We start from the raw sequence: 23,518 nt of genomic DNA, 5'->3' as shown, positions 1-23,518 counted from the left end.
ATTTTACTCTGCTAACGAAAGACATCAATGTAATGAATCATGTAAAGGACTAGAAGGGAAGAAAATAATACAATATTGCAGCATTTTCTATCTTTGCTTTGACTTGAAAGGGTTTTTGCTTATTTTGCAGAGACTGCATTAATATTTTTTCCCAGGCTAGCAATTCCCCACACACATGCTCCACTACACCATCATGTTTCCTCTGCAGAGCACACCAGCTTCTGTCTCACCTCCCCCCAGATCCCATTTTTTGAAATTTCTAAACTGTGATCATTCCTCACTATTAATTCATTAAAACGAATTAATACCTGGAGATTTTTCACTTCAATAAATATGGTACCTCTAGCAATATACACCTATATGCATACGCTTGTATATACATATAAAAATCTTTCTTCTTCAAATTCAGGCTATGCTTATAGATGTGAGGTGAGTTGTGGGCATGCTGCAGTATAGGAGCCGAAAGGTAGCTTTACATTTCTTTTCCATCCCACTTGGTATTTTGCAGACACAGGAGCCTTCCTGATGTCACATGCAGAGGGAGCAGGGAGGAGGGAGCCTGAGCTCAGGCTAACCCTATTGCACTGCAGACATCCTACATCTAGTGCAGGGTGAGTCAGGCAGCACACGAGGTTTTTCGCCCACTCCCTGACTCAGTCTCCAAACATACAATATAGGCATAGCCTGCATGTCTCTAGAAATCAAGAGCGTCCCTGTTTTAATGTCCTTAACAGCATTACAAAAACTATGTCGTTGTCCTGGTTTTGCATACCTACAGCAAAACAATCATCTCAAGGAGCTGCCAGACAGCTTTGAGTGCCAACCTGATATAAATACCCTGGAGGGATGCAAATCCAGCTCTGTTATACAGAACTGTATAATGCTGCTGTGTCCTTCATGAAAATATCCACTAAGTGTCCTTTTAACACGTAAAGCTAGAGCCAGTCTGAGACTGAGCAGTCAGGGTTAGTAGCTGGTCAACTGAATTGTAACCAATATGAGCTACAAGGCTCAGAAACGGAGGTAGCACCTATGTTTTCCTTCTCATTTTCTGAATTACAGAAGATCACTGGACTGTGGCAGGATATCGAGGGAGGAAAACAACAACACACAGAAGAGCAGGTGAGGAGGGACTGTAAGTGGCCATAATAGAGAGAATTCAAATGCGGTGGAGAGGCGCTGAATGTCAGATAATGACTGGGAGGGAGATCTGGAAAGAGGAGATGAAAGAAGACTAAGCAAGGGGAAGAGGCATGAGAAAAAAGCAAGGGAGAAAGTGAGAAAAATGAAAGATAAGTCTAAGAAATAGAAAATTTGAGGAAAAGGGCATATTTCTTCTTCCTCTCTTCCCTCTCCCCCCACACAACCCTTTAGTGCACTCCTCCCTGCCACCTGTTAATGCTGTAACTGAAGAAAGCTCCCTCCTCATACAGCGTGCTGGGCTCCCCCTCTGCTATAGCAGGACAAAAAAGGCTGACTGCACGTTTGTAACATCTCATCATAGACTTGCCTACAGTGTTTAACCACCCCCTCCTCTGGCAAATCTTACCCATGAGGGTGTAGGGTTTGCAGTCAGTAATGGTACATGTTGCAGGAACAGCCCAGAAGTCTTACGCAGAGAAACCACTTTTACAAACAGGTACTGGTATAAAGCACTTGCAGATTGCATGTGCTTATGGAAAAGGAGCACAGATACAGTGCCTCCTTTCCCATCGTAAATTATCATTAAAAATGTTCAACAGAATATAAAGAAGGAAAATTAACTTCTTGGCAAGTTTCTTACGTTTTCAGGAAACGTAGCAAGCAGCTGAGCTTTTGTTCTAGCTTTTACTGTGGATGAACTCTTTTACACACTGATGAAAACGCTTGCATATTTTCACACAACGTTCTTATACCTGTAGATGCAGATATCTTTCGTACAGAATTGAATGGGTGGTTGCAACAAAATTAAGACTGGATAGGACAGGGGACCAGAAACTGGTCAAGGGGTAAGAACACACCAATGAAAGCACATTGATAAAGATTTAGCTCTCTGAATACACAGTGCCAAAAATATCTTTATTGTATTTTCAGGGAGATGACCCATCTACTGAAACCTAATAGGACATTTCATTATTATCCTTCAGACATCCCACGAGGGCAAGTTATTTAAATATATTATGCAGCCATTTTATCTTTTTCATTCAGTATCAAATATCTTTAGCGAGCAACATGTGCTTTTTACAGAACTAAGGCAAAACATTAAGAATAGTATTTATTTTAGCCATAAAAAAAAAGTCCAAACAGTTGTCTTCTGAAATTAGTCAAGAACTACTTTCTGGCTATTTCACCTTAAAAATGAACCTCAACGATTTGACGAACCATTTTGAATACAGTAATTGTGGAGGACAAGAAACATGCTGTTACTAGATTCTTATATCAACAAAAAATGCCTCATTTTATGCTACCCTTCTTTTCAGATCTTTGCAGCACGTGACTGGATTGATACTGTTCTTTTAATAAATAATGTGTCTGTATCATTATCATTCTGGCCAGTGCCTTATGAACATATCCAGGAGACAGAGGAAGTATGCAAATTCAAAACACAAATTATTAAAAAGACCAAACTAATGACTCACACTTTCATTACTCAAATAGTATTTGAAACACTGTTAAATGCAATAGTAGCAAAAATGAAGCACACTGCCCTGCATTTACAGCAGAATGATATTTTTAAAACATGCCAGTTAACTTTCTGAAGTTTAATTGGTGGCTGAAGTGATCAGAACAGGAGGCTCCATACAGGTTTGAGCTATTTCAGGACAACATCGCTGGTGAAAGTTTTTGACAGTATATTGACTTTCCTTAGAAATTTTGTTTATGTTCATAATAAAAAGGAACTCTAATGGCTTCTTTTTGTTCTTTGCTTTTTTGCTTTTCAGTGAGCATTGACAGGCATGCCTGAGAGACTCCAGTTGGTTTCAAAGCTGGATATGGACTGGGATACAAGTAGAGGCAGCAGAAAAATGATAATGAAAGTGAACCATTCGGTATTCTGATGAAGTTGAAAAATTAGGACTATTTACGTAAGTCAGAACTTATTTGCATTTCCTGACATTTCTGGTCCCTTTCTCCCTCGATCAAGAGTTTATGTTATATAACAGATAGATTAATGAATAAAAAAGAAAAAAAATAAGTAAAGCGTCCTGCCATGTCAGTTAGTGATACCTACAGTTTGGCCAAATCACTTCTCTGGTCTTAACGCTGTTTCAAAAATAGATTCAGTGATATGTGCATCCAGGACGAAACTTTTAAAGAGGATCCAAAACTGAATGTTTAAATACTTATTTGCACAGGCCCAGTTGATATTTTATACAGAGTATGGGCAGATTCAAATCTTGCATTTCTGAGTAAGCAGCATTCGTAAACCAACGTACTTTCAGAAACCCTTTATAACTTGTCCCCCTTGTCTTAACTGGCACTATGAAGCTTTAATAGATGTAATAGGCACGCAAATAATAGTTTCTAAATGATTCTGTTTCACAGTAGGCAGAATATATTCTCAAATTATTCTCCCATTTAGATAGTCTTTCTGATTTCAAAATGAAATAGAAGTTATCATCAGAGCTAGAATTATATGCCTACTGACTACTGCTTTTAATTATTCTAAACATATCTGGAATTACTACGTAGACTGATATTTATCAGTGCCAATACTTTCAATAGCAGGGAGGCAATCTTCTCCCCTTTCTTTCCTCCTCTGCCCAAGTCCCTGTTTTCCTGCAGGACAAGGGGAACAAATCACACCAACTCCCTCTAAGTGCACAACAAGTCATAGAGACAAAATGTCTTTTCCCGTATTATGGATAGGCTGGATAGGCTCTGCTGCTGATTCCTCCTCTCCATGACAGTAGAGAAGGAAGATATTAAATACACTCGCAGTTTAGACAGCCCAGGAGGTATTAACACCTACGTGATATGACTCTCAGCAACACATCAAGCTTGCTTTACCTCCAGGCATAGGACCTAAGCATTGCACTCACTGACTCTGCCCCAGACCCCGCAGGCATTTGCCCACCCGTTCCCTTTTACCAGTGCTGCCCCTCGCCTTCACAGCCAGGTCTCACTGAGCCTTGGAAGAATCCAAACTTTTTAATTTTGGTATTTTAAAGAAAAGAAACCACAGGAAGAACCTGTAAAGAAATCCGTTCTCACCCCAGTGCTGTATAAAGCACAACACCAGACTCATGAGGTCAAATTAAACAAAACGTCATTAAAAACTTAGCTGCTGAGACAACATTAAATTAAAGCTGACCAAAGGAAAACACAGTCATGAGAGAAGTAATGCCATTAATTTAACTAAGTAATTCCTGAACACTACCGCCTGAATAATAGGAAGAAGTCTCCCTATAAAATCCTCTCTCCCATTTCATTGGCACTGTAACACACTGGAAGTTCGGCAGAAAATACAGTAAAGATACTGTAACTCTGCTAATTAACAGGGCCTGTGTATAGGGAAGACAATATATATAAGCAAAAAGACTAATGGCACAACATGGAAATGGAAAACAGGTGGTTCTGATTCTACATGTATCCAGCTTTCATAAACTGCAATGGCATCAGCTATGAAGGTGCTGAATGCAACTCACTGGACTGAAATGAGAACCCTGCTCTGATTTAAATCTGCTGAAATTTGGGTCAGCAGGAAACTGGCTCCAGATTTCCCCTGAGCCATCGAGTGTAGAGCACTGCTCGCCTCCTCACCTGTGAACAACGCTTGGGCACATCTGAGGTGCTATGGCTAAACGCTTAAGATCAGCAGTGGAGATCTCATAAACAAACTTCAAAGTAAATATTTTACCAGGCATATGTAAGTACTTATTAAGATTTATATCATATCTTCAGTGTCCTTGACATTTTACAATAGTGTTTATTTCCTTACTTGCTAATTCGCAGAACTGGATAATCTACAAGGAATTTACATATTAGAAATGAGCAAGATTCTTGGGCATAACTTCATAAATATGACATTAGCACAACAACGTTCTAATATAAACATACACAATGCTAAATAGGAATAAAGCATTTCCTAAGGGCAGAGGAGGTCCTGTGTGCCACTGGTGTGTGGCAACCTGCAGGGAACTCACTGAAGGCTAAAGGACCCAGTTTGTCCTGTGAAGCAGTGCCCTGCACTGCCTCGCCGGGCTGAACACGCAGAGGAAAGCAACTGGGAATTAGGTCACTGAATCAATGAGCCTCCAGTTGTATCAGCCCAGCACTCTTGTCAGGGGAGGGGAGATAAAACAATTCCAGGCCTAAAACGGCTCTAAGAAGACAGTGGGATCTAATCTGCAAATGTGGACTCCTTTTCTTTTCATGAAGAAAAAGCCCACGAGTAGTCTGTGTATTGTGGCCATTTACAAAGTCCAACATGTGGCTTGTATTCACAGTTATTAGTGCTCACACGTAAGATTACAATGAAAATAAAGCCCATTATAATGAATAATTCTATTTTCACCTGGTCACTAATGGGACATAAAAATCATCCTGAGACATCATTTCATAGAGACACCTAATGAAAATGTTTCCAACAAAAATCTGTAAAAATTAAACTGGGGGTCTAACGATGCCTCTGTAATGCGACCGAGTGGCTGTGAACAGTTTTGGAGAAGGCACACACTGTAACCAGATGCAGGCTTTTGTTATGCTGTTAAGGATGTCAGTGGTGTTTGCTTTTTTCCCTGACTCATCCTTTTCCCTAGTGGATATTCTGACCCTTAGTCCTGGCAAATCCAGCAGTACCAAAAAGTTCTCTCTGGTACCTCATTAATCACTCCCCTGCCATGTGCTATCTTACCTGCAGATGTAATTCTTCTTGCAGGATTCTTGTAAATTCAGGCAGTTTGGTTTCTCCCTGTCCTCATATGAACACACAGGAACAATAGTCTGCCGTCTCCTTTCTGTACAGGCTACGTCTCGACAGGAGCAGAAGAGCATCCCGTAGCTGTGCTTTGGGGGAACTTTGTCAAAAAATAGCCGGAGGGCCTTATGACACTTCCGCTTGTTACAGATTTCATTAGACGTGCTGCTGGTGCAGGGGGTTATGTAAGCAGATCTGAACCTCTTGCAGGTATCATTTAGGTTACAAGCTTTTGCTGCATCCAAGCAATTGTTCCCCTTTGAAAGTACTGGCTCCACTAGAAAAAACAACACAACAGCAGTAAGAAATGCGTCACATTTATATTGTGTTTTGATGTTTGTCTTTATTTCACTGTTAATGAGATCCTGATTATATATTTGTTACATACAAAACTTTCAGTGCCAGAAACTGCGACCAGTCCTTATGTTTCTTAGAGTAATGGTTTAATGAGTGAACAAGAGCACAGGCATGCGTTAAGATCAGAATGCTGGCAAATAAATGACGATTACACGGGGCAGGCTGTACTTCGTCTTCTTTGTAGCAGACATGCAGGATGAATATTGGGTAAGACTTGGCCTCACTAAAAAGCTATTACAATCACTGGTAAACTGCAAGGGGTACGTTTGGCCCATCGCACAAGAACACAGTGAGAACATGGGCTCCTAACTCTGGTTTTGTAAAGCTCTGACATTTTTTATTTTTTCCTTGAACAGTATAAATGACATTCAGTGTCTACACCAGGTAACAACATTTAAATGCAATTTGTGTACTCTGCAGAATGTAAAAGCCACATGCCTGTTACTACAGTTTTTGAGGTATGAAACCAGCCCACACAGACAGAAAGGAAAGTAGGTGCAGCCCCACGACTGTGGGCTCTCTAAGGCCACCCACAAGGCCTGTAAGCTCCGTGCTTAGTTAAAGACACTTTTATAAGATCTATAGATGCCACCTGAACCCTGGAAGTTTTATGAAGTTTACAGGCTTTGAAGAAGCTGATGTAGAATTAATAAGTGACTGTGAAATAAATGTTTTAAAACAAGGAGTATGTCTCTCTCACACACACACGCACATGCTACAACAAGTTATAGAAAAAATTAAACTCAGGTAAAAGTTAAGACTATAATTACACATTTAATTTTGCAATACATTATCCAGATATTAAAACCCAATATATGCTTTGCTTGAAAATGAAGGCAACTGGCATTAGAACGCAAAATTCAATTAAGAATAATCGTAATGCTGCTTTAGATATTAGGAATGCCAACATCACAGACCCAAGAAAATACATTCACTTCCCATTGCTACAGAATTTGCAAGCTGAACGTTTTGCAAATATCTAAAACTCCGCAGCAACCTCTTAGGGGGGCTGGCCAAAGATAAAACATCTCAAATGATCTAAAGCTCTAAGTTCCTCTTAAAAAAAGTTTTTTTCCTAGATCTTCCACCTTTTCCCAAAAACTCAGTCCAAGGCCCTTCTACAACTCAGTGCCACTCTTCTCCATTCTCCTACCACTTTGCCTCCCATTCCCAGATCAGGACATCAACCTTTTCTCTTTTTCCATGGCAGGAAGAGACGATGCAGCTTGGCTGACATGGCGCACTGACGTACTGCATTTGTTTGAACTGACTGTGCCCAAGACGGGCCTTGGATGCTAGCACACACTTAGCGTTATACAAATATATCACCTGCTACTATTCCATGTATCTTACCTATCCAGAAATAACACTATGCATAAGTAGCATTAGATTTGTTTTTGACTCTAGTGATATGCTGTAACTATGTTCAGTGGGTTTGTACGTGTAACCTTCGTACATTTAACATTCACACTCCAAGTCCTTCCCAATCTCAGCTGCTTGCACAATAAACTGCAACTTTTTGCTTCTTATCTTCATAAATTACAAAATTATAAACATGCAACATTTGACTACAAATTAACAGAGCCAAGCATTTCTTATAATAGCAGCCTACCACAGTTTAAGCAACACCAGATGCGGAAGAGATGAGATATCTGAAATACAACCCTCTCATAAAATTGTAACATTTTTATATAAAATGTTGTACTACATTAACATACAACTATAATCTTAACTATGAACTCTCCAGGTTTTTTTATACAGTATATAGAATTATATGTTTAGTACAAATATAATTACTATGTAATCTGCAGGGCATATAATTATGCAATATATGAATAGTACATGCTAATTACTATGTGATTGCAGAGTAATTACATGGGTATTTGTGCCTGGGAGTCAAGTGCGGAATTCCACGCTTTAAAACAAGATTCTGTGGAAGAGCTCTGAACAGGGCATTGCAATACAAACAGACTGTATGATATATTATCAGCTTACTGTATGATATATTATAAAGTGTGCTATAAAAAAACCCCAAGATGTAATAAAGCACCTCCTTGCTGATAATCATGTACATGTTTTCCATTAAGGGTCCAAAATGTAGTAAATGCTGCTATAGAATTAAAAAGCACTGTGAATATGAACACCTCAAAAATCAAAAGGGACAGGTTAATCAATCTTTTTAAAAAGCAGAGCATAAGCCAATTCATTGACAGCGCAAACAGCAGTGAAAGTTATCTTGGATGAAAGTTGAATTACGTGCAAATTGTTCACAAATCATAGTTATGCATATTCATATCTTTCATGCAATTTATATCTACCCAAGACTCACATTCCTCCATATGTCAACTCTGAACATGGACCAGGTTTTTTTAGGTTTTGGTTTTTTAAACTAGCCCTGGCTGTAACTTGCCACTTGCCTTTTCTATCTAAATACATATGTCTCTAGCTATTGTGTCTGGCACATTTATCATCACACTATACAAATTATTTTTACCTTTTAAAACCAAGACTAACATACAACACATAAGAGATATGTATCAATTGCATTTGAATTAAATGAGACTGTCTAAATAAACGAGACTGTCTAAACCAACCCTTCTCATTAACGTCAACTTCTCCCAAGCTTTTAAATCATGTTTTAATGCAAAATTTACAATCCAGAACACACTTTATGCTTTATTTTTATTGCAAAAGTACAACATAATTATTCCTAAGTCCTGTGGTAACTACAAACAGTTAACAATACTGAGAGTGTTTCTGAGGATTACTTACGCAGCAGTAATACATAAGGTCAAAATTTCACCCAGCTTCTGTTCTGCAAAGCTTAAATTATTAAGACAGGCAGGAGTTTGGCTCTTACTAGGTACTGACTACGTTAAGAGCAAATGGATCTAATCCAGAGCTACTTTTCCTGCCAGCATCCTTCGGGAAAGGTTTGTGTAAGGAGATCCTTTTTCAGTTCCCCCCTCTCTTGGGACACTTGGATATGGATTGAGGGCGGTCAGAGCAGCAGCCTGGGACAAGTAACGATTCCTTCCCACCACTATTTCCCCACCCAGAGCTTCCTCTCTCCCAAGTCCGCTTTGCCTTGGGCCCTTCTGGAAATCTCTGCCAAACCATGCAGCTCTCCACTCCTGCCAAATCACTGCAAACTCCGAGGTAAGTTACTTCCAGGCAGGTGATAAGTGATGCCTCGTGCCTCTGTGCAAGGCACCGGTTCCCACCCGCGGCAAGGGGCCCAGCAGAGCAGATCTGCAAACACCAGGACGCTGCCTCCCAGCAGAAGTCACCAGCAGCTGTGAGCTGCTTTGCTGCTACGGGCGCTACTCTGCTGCGGTGCGGGCAGTCATGGCAGAACACAGCCAGAGCCAGGAGCTGCTGCCTTGGTAGGAAAGCAGCAGCTCCCAACATCCATAGAGTCAGGATGCCTAAAAACGTCCTCCTACCAGGCAGTTTGCTGTACACTACGTGCAAAAACTCTGGGGCAGCAATAATTGGTTTACTGATACTAACTTACCTCTACATAGATCAACGGCTCACAGCTCTTCTACTGCACAGGTAACATGTGCATGCAAGGCAAGATGTTTTTTCTGATAAATTCTACTGATAAAAAAGCAGGCCTTGTTTTATAGTATAAGACGTAACCACTTTGATATTTGTTATCTCCTGAACAAGCCCCACCCTGGCCCAACATTGCCCAGCTGTAACAGTTCTGGACTCAAGCTCCCATATGACAGCAGAAAGAAGCCAGCCAAATGCTCCAGTCTTTTATCCAGAGATGTTTCTAAAGTTTTAATAGGGCTTCCTCTGCCCTGTGTGATCTTCCTTACGCTTCACCCTCTTTCACAGTCTCTTCACCTTAATCTTTCATCTTCCTTGCATTTCCATTTCTATTTCATTCCTGCACCTACTGAGCCTTTGGCTGTCTCCGCAACTCCTGTTAACCCCATGGTGCACAAGAAGGGATTCTCAGTGGATATTGGCAGCTTCTTATTCGTGCTCCCACTAGATGGAAGGAGCGAAAGGACTATTACTTGTTCTATAAGATTCTTATTAAACTGCAAAATGGACACTTAGTTTTCAATTTTCTTACAGCACATAAAAAGCAATTTACTGAGGTTGCCATTAAAATTACCATTACTATTTGCAAGTAATTAGTACTAGTAGGTTTTCTAGGGGTTTTACTGAAGGGAATGCTGTAAAGAGAGCTGTAAATGTTAACGTGATGGAAAGCAAAATTACAAAGTGATAGAGGTGACCACATGGGTATGGGCCTACTCCAACGCAGGTGCAGAATATGGCATATAGGAACCAAAAACTGACCAGAATAAAGAGGAGAACCATGATCCCAGTTTAACAAAAGTGCTGCTATGGGGTTCACCAAAGTAATTCTGCTTTGTAAGAAGAACAGATTAAAAAATAAGGAAAACATGGGAAATATTGTCATCTACATCTTAATGGATTCAAATAAACTACCATTTTCTTGGACAAATTATTTATAATCCCAAATGGCAGAGAAAAAAAGAGTCATCCCTGAGAAATCATGAGACTGATACACATACATGTTATTCTGAGGTTCTACTCGTCTTCTACTCAGCATTTAGAGAACAGTCAGGCCTACTTCAAACCTTTTCCATAATCATAATAAGCAGGTGCTTTACTTTTTAAATTAAAGCTAATACATTATCACCTATAACCAGGGCTTTCAGAGTACTGCCAAAGATGACAAGGTGCATGTTGAAATTACACTCGATGGCAGCAGTAGGTACACCAGGTGACAAGGATGAGACTGACTCCTGTGTGCTGAAGGGCAGACCCAGGGCTAGAGCAACAAAAGGACCTAAACAAATAAAACTGCTTAAACTGAGACTTTAGGTTCCTGAGACCAAAGCTGGAACATTTTACACTCCTGGTCAGTCATGTAAGTCTTTGGTAACACAAATTCCACAGGTCCCTAGAATTCTTTTCTGAATATACCCAGAAATCTACTTGAGGAGGTAAAGACTGTCTCCTGTCCAAGCCCTATAGAGATCAAGAACATTTACATTGCTTAGTATGAACCAACAGACATGATTTGGAAATGTTCATCACTCAGCTACCATGTTATGCACAACTGCTACGCCCAAAGTCTTTTTCAAAACACCCTGGCCTTTGTTTTTATGAGACTCCACTGGTGAATCATCAGTCGGGATCTAGAAGACTTTGATTCAATGCCTACCTTGACCTGGAGACTCAGAACCACTGTCCTCATTTCCCAGAAGGGTTCTCAAACCATCTCACTGTAGAGTGTACTCAAGAAGGTGCAGGGGAAATAGTGCATATTGCAAAACACAAGAGAGAGCATGATGCTGCAGCCCGAGGATGAGAGCTCTCCCTGGGAGGCAGCTGCTGGGTTCTGGCCTGCACCCAGGAAAGAGAGTTATTTCTCTTACAAAAGCAATGACTGGAAACCAGGATTCCCTCCCTGAAGATGACTCCCTTAACTGTAAGTCTGCAGAGGCATGATCCCACTTGTGCTCTCTTTTTCTAATCCCCTTTAAAAAAACATAACCCTTTCTATACCACAGCACCTCCCCTTCCTTCCAGACCAACATACTGCCTAATCCGTAGGGCACCCTCCCAGGCTTTGTGAAAATGCGTACAGAAGAGCAGAGAGCAAAGACATCCCACTTCCTCAGAGACTATTCTGATCACTAACTTAATGCCTAAAGCACCATGACATCTTCTGCTAGGTGCCCATTAAAAGAAGAGTGGCTCTCTACTCCCAGGAGCATACACTGATTGCTGCATGGACAGATGCATCTGCCTGCGGCTGTGAATCTGGCTCCTCAGGTCCAAAGTCTTCCAACAAATCTCAGTTTCTGTATTTTTTATTGTCCCTCTAGACATTTACTGTGCAGGGGGTTTGTCGGGTTTTTTGTTTGTTTCTTTGTTTGTTTGTTTTTGGGGGTTTTTTTTATACAGTATTCCTCGTGCCCTTTATAAGGATTCTGAGCATCTTGCTAAGGATTCTAGATATCACCTGGAAGCAGGGGCTCCTGACTTTTAAGTGGATAAATCTATCTCTTGGTCTCTTCCTGGAAGTTTAATTCTACTAAGAGGGCCACATGCCTTACGTGCTGCATTTTGCATTGCCCAAGTTCACCACTGGTTCTGGGCTCTAATACTTAGCAAGACTGTTGTCTCCATTTAGAGTGAGATCCTGCTACCTTTAGGTGACCATTTCCTGGTGCATTTCATAGACATTGCAGATAAAGATTGCAAGAGAAAATTCCTATGGTGGATATGTGTTGATGCAAAAGAGGAGAAATGATGTCTTAAGATTTCCTTTGATACTTTCAGTCTTCTGGGGAGGAATGGGGAAAGGCTGAGCAGATAACTCAGAGGTGGCTGAGCCCTGTGGGTTGGCTGAGGGACATCTGCTCGAATTACAGGTTATGTAAGAGAAAAGTCTAACAACCCTACAGTGAACTGGTTTAAATTTTTGTTCCACAAGAGCAGGGAGGGAGAGGAAACCCTGCTCCCCAGTGTTAACATTGTGGTCTGCTGCTGAAATTCTTTCTGTCTTCACTCACACAAATATCCTGATCTATCACCTTTCATTTCTGCTACAAATCTAATGAAAGGTTATGCCAGGGTCCCTAGCTTTCCACATGGCACTGAAGACAGCAGTTTTGCATTATATTCATGCTAGCATAGTTAAATCCATTTTATTCACTGGAATTATTCTGAATTTTCAATAATCTAAGTTCAAGAATTTGGTTCTTTAATGCTACTTCCACTTCTTCTGTCCAAGGTATCTCACGTAGGAGGCAGAAATGTATGAATAAAATCAGACGCTGCTAAACAAAGAAACTTCCAATTGTTGCAAACTGATCCAGTCACTGTTTCTCACATTACTGCACCAATGATTTCAGTTCTACCCTAAAGAGTTTTAGGGTGTAAAGGTCATTCTAACGTATCTGCACTGCATTAGCATTACGGATGGATTACGCATGACTGGGACCATATACAGAATATATTTTTTTCTGAGGGAGTGATCTCAGTCATTCCATATACAATTCATGCTCTGTACTGAGTCAGAGGCTGGTTTTGTGATGTGGAAGGCTATTGCCACAGTTTCAGCTGAGTTCTTCTAATTAATTTCTCCTTAAAATATTCGAAGTGAAAATGTGTTACTGCATATGCTCTCATGTTATACAGTTCAGTATTTTATTATTAGCTAAATACTAAGTCAACAGAATTGAGAAAGAACTAGCACACACAGAAATACAGAATAAACCTGTGAAAATATTCAAACCTTCACGGTTGCCATGAGAAGTGATTTACTGCATGCAAGTTCTCAAGACACAGTGAGGGACTGTTTACCAAAGTCATGCCAATTTACAGGGCAACTTTCAGCATTTCTTTTTATTACTGCAGAATTGAATTCACAACTTGTTTCCTCTTTTCCTCAGACTTGATTAATTACCGTGTTAACATAACTACTGTTCTCCTGCTTATAATGGGCTCCCTCTAAAGTGCTGCCCCAGCAAAATAAACCAGGAGAAAGCTTCTAGCTCTGTGCTCTAGTACTGCAATCCTTTCTAATCTCACTATTTTTCAAATTTATGTTCCATTCCAATAAAGCTTGTGTGAATATCATAGCAAATCAGATAATACAAGGTTACGACCCTTGTAATTGATCCTTCAAGGTTCTTTTTGCCTTTTTCCAGTTGACGTGGTAAAAATTACATTTAGATGTGCTTGTTGACACTTGAGAATTCACTTTGTTGGTCATATACACTGTTTCAGAGAGATCACATTACATAATGATGTATTTCTAGTGCTTTATTTCTTCTATACCTACAACCCCATTAAGCTGTAAGCAAACCTCCTGTGGGGCTGTAAGACTACAAGTATCAAGGGGGCAATGCTCCCATACTGTTCAGAGGGAGTATAGCTGGAGAAAGTGTTATGTGAGGATACAGGGTTAAACATTAGCTACTATTTTAAAATATTTTCAAACAAATAAAAGTAGCTTAAAATAAAAAGTTAAATTTCCATTTGTAGAAAAATGCACATTTTAATGAACACAGACCATGTATGCTGGCACTAGAAATCAGTTATCTGTAGCAATGGTTTCTGTATCACATGACCACTGGAATAAAGTGATTAATTGGACTATCTCAGTAAATGCGATCATTACACTTTTAATTAACCTTTTCAACCTCTTGCACCTTTTAGTTTTGTTATACATTAGATTTTTGCAGTTTTCCAGTTATTATGCTTGACTAAGCTTAAAACAATGCAGAGTTCTGTTAGAAAGATAAGAAAAACAATTCAAACAGCTCTTACTAATAAGAAAACTACTCTTTTTAAAGAGTAATAAATTTATATATAAATTTATTTTTATATATAAATATATTATATATAATAAAAAATATATATAATATAATAATTTTATAAAAAAAATACTCTTTCCTAATAAGAAAATACCGCTAATACTGTCATCATAAGGGTAGTTATAAATCAGGTGGAGGACAGACATTCTGAACTCTGTGGCTACATTCCCACCTAATTTTTGTTTTGGCAGCACACTGTTATTTAATGGCTCTGGCTACCAGGAAACTAGCTTTTGAAAATTCTTTCTCAACCTAGTTATAATTACTCCATATAAATCATACAATGATCAATTATAATAATCTTAGCTTCATCCATTATTTAAACTTAGCATTTGAATCTACACAGCAGGAGTGCAGGAAATTCCAAAGTCCTTTCTCTGCTCACTAACAACTGCTCTATTCCTGAAGTCATGCCAGTTACAGAAAAGAAGGGGCCAGATATGCTCTTAGCTATGACATCGAAACCTGAAATAACCACAGATTTCAGACGAGGAAAGGTTTTTGGCTCTGAATATAGTATTTTTTCTAACCACACTAGCTTCCTGTTGTTGAAATTAAATTCAACATGAGATTTTGCTTTCTTTACATTGGTGCACCAAAATCAGAGGAGTTCTACAATGATATACACTGACAGCACAGTATATTCTTACTTTAAAATGGCCTAGAACTTTCTCATATATCTGCACATAGACACATTTGTATACACAAGTGTGTATGTACATAGAATGTTTCAATACTATTTGGCTTCATGTCTCATTTCACAAGATAGCTACTTATATATTTATTAATAAGCATGAGAAATAATCCAAATGTTTTCGTCTAACTTAAGGCTGATTCTAAGATATCTGTGTTGTGTGATACGAACGATAAGTCTGATGGCAGACAGACACTTAAAAGAAATGAACTTCCACAAAGGCTCAAGCAAAACATCCAAACATTTTTCAGAAAAACTTTAGAACTATAATGGGATTTTGAATTAGTAACAAGGATTTTTAGAGCATTTTAATAAACGACCTATATATTTTTGACTATGCAAAATATTAAGATTATGATTATTACTTTTTTGTACCTTGTCCTATTTCAGTCTCAGCCATAATATATGCTATAAAATGTAAACATAGGATCTGTTTTGAGGTTTAATATTTTGAAATTTTCCAACACATATTTTAGTGTTTCAACTACATGCCAAGAATTGCTTTGTCAATAAAGCTGTATTTTTCTGCTTTACTTTTTTCATTTCATTAAACAATAAAGCTGTTAAAATGTGGGAAGTGAACACGTAAAAAGTGTTAGGATATACTAAAAAAAATTAAGTTGTGCTTTTGCACATACAGAACCACACTTTTTCTCAGTATCAAAAGAAAGAGTAATAGGTGAACCAAAGGAAAAGAGGTCAAAGGTGGGAGTGTGAATACTGTCTGGCACAACAGGAAAAGGGCTGAGAAAACCCTCAACTAAGACTATAAATGTCCATACAAATGGGCACAACTCCAACACCAGCAACAAAAATATAAATCCATGTGTCCAAATTTGGGCATCACATGAAATTTGTCCGTGGACAAAACACACGTAGAAGCTCAGCAAATGGTGCATAAGTAAAAATTAACTGGTAGGATTTTCAACTTTTTTTTACATGAGGTGAATATGACCCACAGCAACTCTTTTCAGGAGATATAAAAACTCTTCCTCAAAAGTCTAACTGGGAACTCCATGTAGCTCATCGCATGGACAAATGCACAGTGGAGGAACCAAGGAACTTCTCTGTGCTCCTCAGCTGGGCAGACCTTGGACTGCCCAAAGCCCTAAAAAACTTGCAGCATTTAGATTCAAGCAGAGAAAGGAGATGTCGAGGAAGGAGAGCTTGTCAGAGCCAGAAGGAAATTCTAGAAAGACAAGACCTCATACATGATAAAGCTGGCATTCATATTTGATCTTAGAATCACAAGGCTGGAAGGGATTTCATAAAATAATCCATCCTCCTGCCCCAGAGCAAGACCAGCAATAGCCAGAACAAATCCTGACTGACGCTGTCTTAGACATACACAAGTCCATAGGACCAGAGGGTATGCATGCAAAAGTGCTGAGGGATCTGGCCAATGTCACTGTGAGGCTGATCTCCTTTTCATAGGTCTCGGCAATCAGGGGAACTTCCTGATGGCCGGAGTAAAGCAAATGTCACAAATATCTTCAAGAAGGGCAAACAGAAGGATACACGGAATAACAGGTGGGTCAGCCTAACCTCAGTTGCAGGGATGATTATTGAGCGAGTCCTCCTTGAAGCCATATCCATGCACATAAAGGACAAGAAGGTGATGAAGAACAGTCAGCATGGATTTACCAAGGTCAAGTCAGGCCTGACTGCCTTCTACATTGAGGTGACTGGTTCAGAGAACAGAGGGAGAGCACAGTATCAATTTACATTGACTTTAGCAAGCCTTTTGATACAGTTTCCCATATTAATCCTTGCAGCAAAATTGGAAAAACAGAGTTTAGATAGAAGGACTACAGGGTGGAAACTGGCCCTGCTTTGAGTGGGACCTCAATGACCTCCAAAGGTCTCTTACCACCTTAATTATCTGCCTAATCTATGCTCTAACCTGTTTTTCAGTAACTCCACAGCCGCTCCAAATAGCTATCCAGTAATCCCTATGCATCCCATTAAAATTTTTTCCTGGCATCTAATCTAACTATCACTTCCTGCAACATAATTCCCCTGTTTCCTTCCTAACTTTACTCCTTTCCTCTTAGCAACAGCTTTTTAACTTCTTGAAGACTGCCATTCTCCCATCACTCGTCTTTTAAGCTAGTCCTCCCTGATCTACTAATTATTTCTTCATAACATAAATCATGTTTTCTAGGTATCTAAACTTATGCTATTTTATTCTCGGATTTGAAGAAAAATGGAGATTACCAAAAAATCCATTGACCAAGAGTTACTGTATGAGTTGTACTCAGGAGATCGCTACAGACAGACAAAACCTGTTAATTCAAGAGTTGCTGAAGCATAGCTTCCTCCAGCCTCAAGCAATACCAGTGTAGGTAGGGATGGTTTACATGCATTGACTGTCTACTGCAGGAGTATATATTAGCTTATCTATGACAGCAGCTTGCTGCTGATGGCTATAACCTGAAAAAAGAGTCGAAGTATATAAAACCTTAGTAGAAAAATTATCCTGCTTATTCTGTGGTATTACTCTTTTGGAAGGAAAATCAAGAGAAGACAGAGGGCTGGAGATGTGATTGTGAATCGAGTCTGACAACAGCAGCTGATGGGATAAATCAGGAAACATTTGAAAGCAGAGAGTGGGGAAAGATACTCTCTCCAGCATAGCAAGAGGAAAGCTCTACCTTCTCTAAAGCTCTCCTGCAACTCCTATCAGGTAGCCACAGATGTCTCTGTGGTCATGACAAAAGTACATTAGCACAAGTAAAAGACGAGACTAAAATCACAGTGAAAGCAGCAGCCACAGAAACGGGGCAGATGCTCAATTAGTGACAGCAGCAGTAGGGGTGGGGCGAAGGTTGCCATCATGGCAGCAGAGAGAGCAATAGAGTCAGAGAACAGTAAAAGTCACAGCAGCTGTGGAGGCACCGAATCATCCCCCCTTTCCCTGCTGCTAGCGAAAACCATTTGGGGCAGTTATCTGGCCTATCTACCAAACAATATGAGCCTCATTCCATTAATCCACCACCAGCTGCTCTTCCTTTCTCTGTCAGTTGGTCCCAATGCAATCCTGTTGAATACAAATAAATGCACCATAATGTGAAGAGGGCAACACTGGTAACTCTTGTCTGCTCATGGATTTGCTGTGGATCAGCTTCAGGAAGCATATGTGAGCTGCAGCCACTGTGTTGCTGCTCACTTCATCTTAAGACTCATTGCTGAGACTTCAAAAGCCAATGATCAAGGAGATCTGTGCATTGAGGCAGGTGCACTTAATGGAACAAGGGAAATAAGATACTTTGGAAATAAGTAACTTGAATGATACTGACTTAGGGATTTAATAATGTTAATGATGGTCACTATCCTACTGTGTGTGCAGAAGATAAAGCAGTACAAAATGAAGGTAAGGCAGCTGTGTATGATATATGTCACTTACCTACATGCAACTGGGGGTTTATTAACTTGAGATCATTATGTTATTTAATAAATTAGACCACACTAATAATGAGACCGTTGCTGACTGTCTACTCTAAGTCCCCTTTCACTTCCACTTATGCCATGTGGCAATGGACAGAAAGCTTCTTTCTGTTCTGGTCTTTCCCCTGTTCTGGTCTTTCCCCTGTTCTCCACTGATCTCTCTCCCTGAACTAGTCTGGTTTACCTTTACTTATCTCTTATAAATGTCCAATTTATCTTTTTTTTCCAAACGTAAAAATGTAGTTCTTCCTGAAAAAAGGCAAGCAGGAAATCAAATTCTTTTGACTTCATTGTTAACTACATAGCACTCGTGCCTCTTTTTTGAGGTGCTGCCCCCATACCTCAGCTGTCTGTTATTTAGTGTCCGGTCTGAAGTCCACTGAACACAGTATTTTGACTTCCATTTGCTTCAATAAACTCTGGATCAAGGTTCAATAAACTCCGAATCTAGGTTTTATGCCCTAATTCAGCCTGTGCTTTAAACTCATTTAAATCAACTTAAGCATTTGATTAAGTGCTATCACAAACTGGGCATCAGCTTACACTGTCCTTGGTGCCATTTTTAACTCCAAAATACATATGGAATGCATTGGCTTTTATTTAGTGTATGTGTTTACAAATATGTGAATGCACACGTACATAGGAGTAAAATAAAAACAACTGAAAGAGAAAACCAGTGTTACACTAAAATTAATTATTTCAATGTTCAAACACTAAAGTAAAATTAAATTCCTCTTAATTACCGAGGAGTGATCCTCACTAAGTAAAATGACAACACTATTTACATTTAAATAGTCTATTTTATTCAGAGTTACCTCATACGCACACGACTGAATTGCAGCCAATTCTGGAGTGGAGAATTATAGCTATCCAGCACCAGTAACACTGTCCAAGAGGCATTGGAGGGACATGGATAAGAGATGAACTAAGAGTGTATAGCACTCCTGTAATCAAAACTATAGCATTTACCCAAATCAGTATTTTTTTTTTTTCAACATTAGCACTCCTAATCAGGTAAAAAGTGTTACTGCTGCCAGAAATTCAAACCATGAGACTGACATCCCAACTCACATCCTGCTGGAATGCTTGTGCAGTATTGACCTAAACGGATGATTTTGAAATACTAATTCACTGGTGTTAACAATATTAATCACATTCCCTTCATTGCAGGTGCAGCCAGTACAGTGTTGCAGAGGCAGCAATTGTACAGCACACAATAGCTGTACAGTGGTAGAGTCATTCCTCTGGCACATAACACAGCCCACTGATCACTATATGATGTGGTAACATGGAGACTACAGCTCCCTGAACCTCCTTGCATAAACATAGCTCTAGTTTATGACAGTTGCTCTGACTTTTTGTGTCACTGACGCCATAGATGCAGGATGGGTGCGGAGCCTTGTATTGCTAATTTCTCTCTGCAAACCTTGATGCTTAACCAAACTGAGCAGAAAACTTTGGCGAGTTTCAGTTTCCCATTTTTCTCTACTCTCTTTTTCTTGAAGAATGGATTCAGTAACAGGAAAATCCTGGAAGAAGGTTAAAGTACTTAGAAGGAGATTAACAGCACCCTATGTATATTTGCTCTTTGTATTTAGATGCTTCTTCATCCCCGTCAAAACCAAAAGAGTTTGCTTATATGCCTATTGATTAGTGTCAATAACAGTATTTTTACTTTTGAATATACTTACAAATACATATATTTAGTTAAAAAATAGTACTCAGACTAAAGCCTGTGACCTAAACTAAACCTGTATCTTGAAGCTAGTGATGTTCTAAAATTATTGTGATGTATGAGAGAGACATAAAATAATAAAGAGCCCAAACCCCCCCAACAAGCACAACACATAGAAGCATTGAGGAGAGAACAGAATCTCGAAATTCACTACACATTGGATACCTCCATGTACGTGCATTTCTCAATCAGCACAACTCTTGCTCTCCAAGGCCCTCATACAACTATGAAACTTTCACACGTCCGATTAAGTGTACATCCAATACAATAGTATAGTTTCCTCTGTACTTCAAGAGCATGAGAACGAAAGATTAAGAACACTATTGAAATCAACACCAAAACTTCAAATAAAATTAATCATGATTAGCTGTTAAAGCTAGAATGATGTAGAAAGGAGAGATAGCCACAGTACAGGAGGGCACCAGTAAATAAAGTACAAAAGTCCCACATATTTGACATTTGAAGAACAAAACGATCCATCAATATCTTGGCACGGATCGATCAAACAGAATGCTACGGCCGAAAACCTAATAGTATGATGGTAATAATGTAGCCATAAAGCCTCTACTCTATAATTGACTGCTTCCACTTCAAGCTAACATGTCTAAGAGAGTGACTAATGTTCACCTAAAGATTTCACTTGCATTGAATGACAATCAGCTACACCTCGCACTATTCTCCATAGATTGCTTATGCTGGGTAATTGTTGACGGACTTGAGCCAGAGGGGAAATAGTCTACTTAAATAAGGAAATTTATATGAAGAATGGTATGATAATCTCAAAGGAAAATATACAGTTTCTCATCTGATTGTAAAACACAATGCAATACTCTACCTCAGCCAACACATTCCTTTCCTAAAGCAGAAGCATCAGTAGTGACTCCATAAATAGGTCAGAGTAGGTTTTATATTTCAAACAGGTATTTAAACTTTCAGTAAGGTATAAAAAATACACTGCATGCTTCCCAAAATTACAGCCTATATTCTTTGAATAAAGAACATATTTCTGCAAATTTACAGCTAGATTATATGCTTTGGTCAGATTTTCCTTTGGTAGAGGAAGAAATAATGCAATTTCACTGAAAGTCAATAGAGTTAATTAGTGCTATAAAACCAAACAGAACTACACTTCAATGACATGATCTGTCTTTATAACTTACTTTTGTGATCTTACAGAGCAGACTATCTTAAAAATAGTATGACATAACACACAGTTTATTTAGTTTTAATTCAGGAGACTAAGATGAATTTAAGCATATTTTTGTAGTTTCCTGAATGAAAAACACCTGAAAAATTGAAGAACCAGTTTGGGGTTTTTTTAATTTTTTGAGGCCAGAATGAGAAATTTAAATTTGCTTTGTAAGTTTCACTGCAGATAAAAATATATTTATAATTAAAATGTTTGGAACTCTCTAATGGACCATGAGTGTAAGTCAAATTGCTCTGTCGCCTTTGATATATACTTAAAGGTAATTGGCTAGTCTTAGTGATGTATTTTTAAAGAGCTACCTATTGATTAATAATGTTTCAGTATTAATATAACCACTTTGTGTGGATCAAGAAACATCAATAGCAGAAACCCGTATTTATCCACAAATTAACTGGATATAGATCTGTTGCTTTAAGCCAAATGGGGTGCGTTCACTCATTATTTTACAAGAGGAATGAGATAACTATAACAGTGAAGATTAAAGCAAAACTTGGTTTTATATTTTAGCTGCATACAATGGATAAAGTTCATGTTTTTATGCTCTTGAAGAATGCATAAAGAAAGGATGCAAAAGCAAAACTCCCACCTGTGGGAATCCGTGACACAGTAGTTTTGTACTTTGGGGCCTTCTGGTCAAATGCTGGACAAAATGAAATGTATAATACAAACAGAGGTGTTTTTTTCTTTTTTTTTTTTTTTTAATCCAGTTAAAAATGGATTAAACCAGTAAACGATCTTGTAAGCTGATCCATATAGCCAGAGCTCTTACAGTCACACTCATCTCACTGTCACCTAACAGGCTCCATAAGGACACAGAGGTTTGCTGATTTAAAGAGATATTTGAAAATAATACCCTGCCCTGCATGTGGTGAGCTATCACAAAAATATATAACTGAACATGAAAAACTGCTTGCAGGTGAAAGTTATCTACCTGAGACTACAGTGTACATTCACACAGTGTATGTAAATGTGTGAGAAAAAAACGCAGTTAATTTCCATAGGAAATGACAGAAAAAAGAGCGTTGTGCCTTCCTACTGCAGACACTAATGAATAAATTCAGGAAAGCCCCATTGTCAAGTATTTTACCAAGCAGTCCAAAACCTGTATTGTGCTGTGAAATCTTAACAAGATCAGAGAAATTCAAGGCTGGAAGGAACTGTAGTGGCTATCTAGTTCATCCTCCTGTGGCAAGCCAAACTGAGCCCATCCTTTGCAAAATATCTGTCTGTATCTCCCAGTGGAGAGGATGTTACAGCCTCCAGGGTATTACATACAGTGTCTAGTTATTCTTAAAGTTAGATTTCTTTTCCCTAATATCTAACCTAAACATCACATACTACAATTCAGACCAATTGACAATTACCCTGTCACAAAGGATATTAGACTGCTTTGACATTTGTTCTTAATGAATCCACGCTGACCCTCCTTATCACCTTACATCCCCTGGATGCTTTTAAATCAATTTCTTTAATACCCTATTCTATCATCCTTCCAAACACTGAGTTTGGGAACTGGATCATAATTCCCTGGGCCTTTTTCCTAGGTTTATTTTATTGATGGTGTATGTGTGTATATATATATATAAAATTGTGGGTTTTTTAATAAGGTAGATACTATGTTAGTCTTTCCCCAGCCCCCTGGGATCCCCTCTTTCTTCCATGAGTTCTCAATGATAATTGCTAATGGTATAGCGACAGCTTCAACTTAAGTACTCTAAAATGAATTTCATCAGGCTTTTGGAGTATTGTCAGGCCATCAGAAGGGAAAAAACCTAACATTTCTTGTGTGTTT

At 38.9% G+C, this 23,518-nt stretch overlaps 1 protein-coding gene across 1 annotated transcript in view; it reads right to left on the bottom strand.

Moving 5' to 3' along the window:
- GFRA1 (GDNF family receptor alpha 1) overlaps positions 1 to 23,518 on the bottom strand; it is a 142,928-nt gene that overhangs the window by 46,508 nt on the left and 72,902 nt on the right. Inside the window, exon 4 of the mRNA XM_050899196.1 lies at positions 5,837 to 6,176. Within this exon, the coding sequence (XP_050755153.1) occupies positions 5,837 to 6,176 (340 nt within the window). The remainder of the gene's footprint in view (positions 1 to 5,836; positions 6,177 to 23,518) is intronic.

This window comes from Gymnogyps californianus, chromosome 6, assembly GCF_018139145.2.
Source record: "Gymnogyps californianus isolate 813 chromosome 6, ASM1813914v2, whole genome shotgun sequence".
Taxonomy (NCBI): Eukaryota; Metazoa; Chordata; class Aves; order Accipitriformes; family Cathartidae; genus Gymnogyps; species Gymnogyps californianus.
Note: the sequence above shows the minus strand (reverse complement) of the source record. Positions and strands in the feature narration are given on the sequence as shown.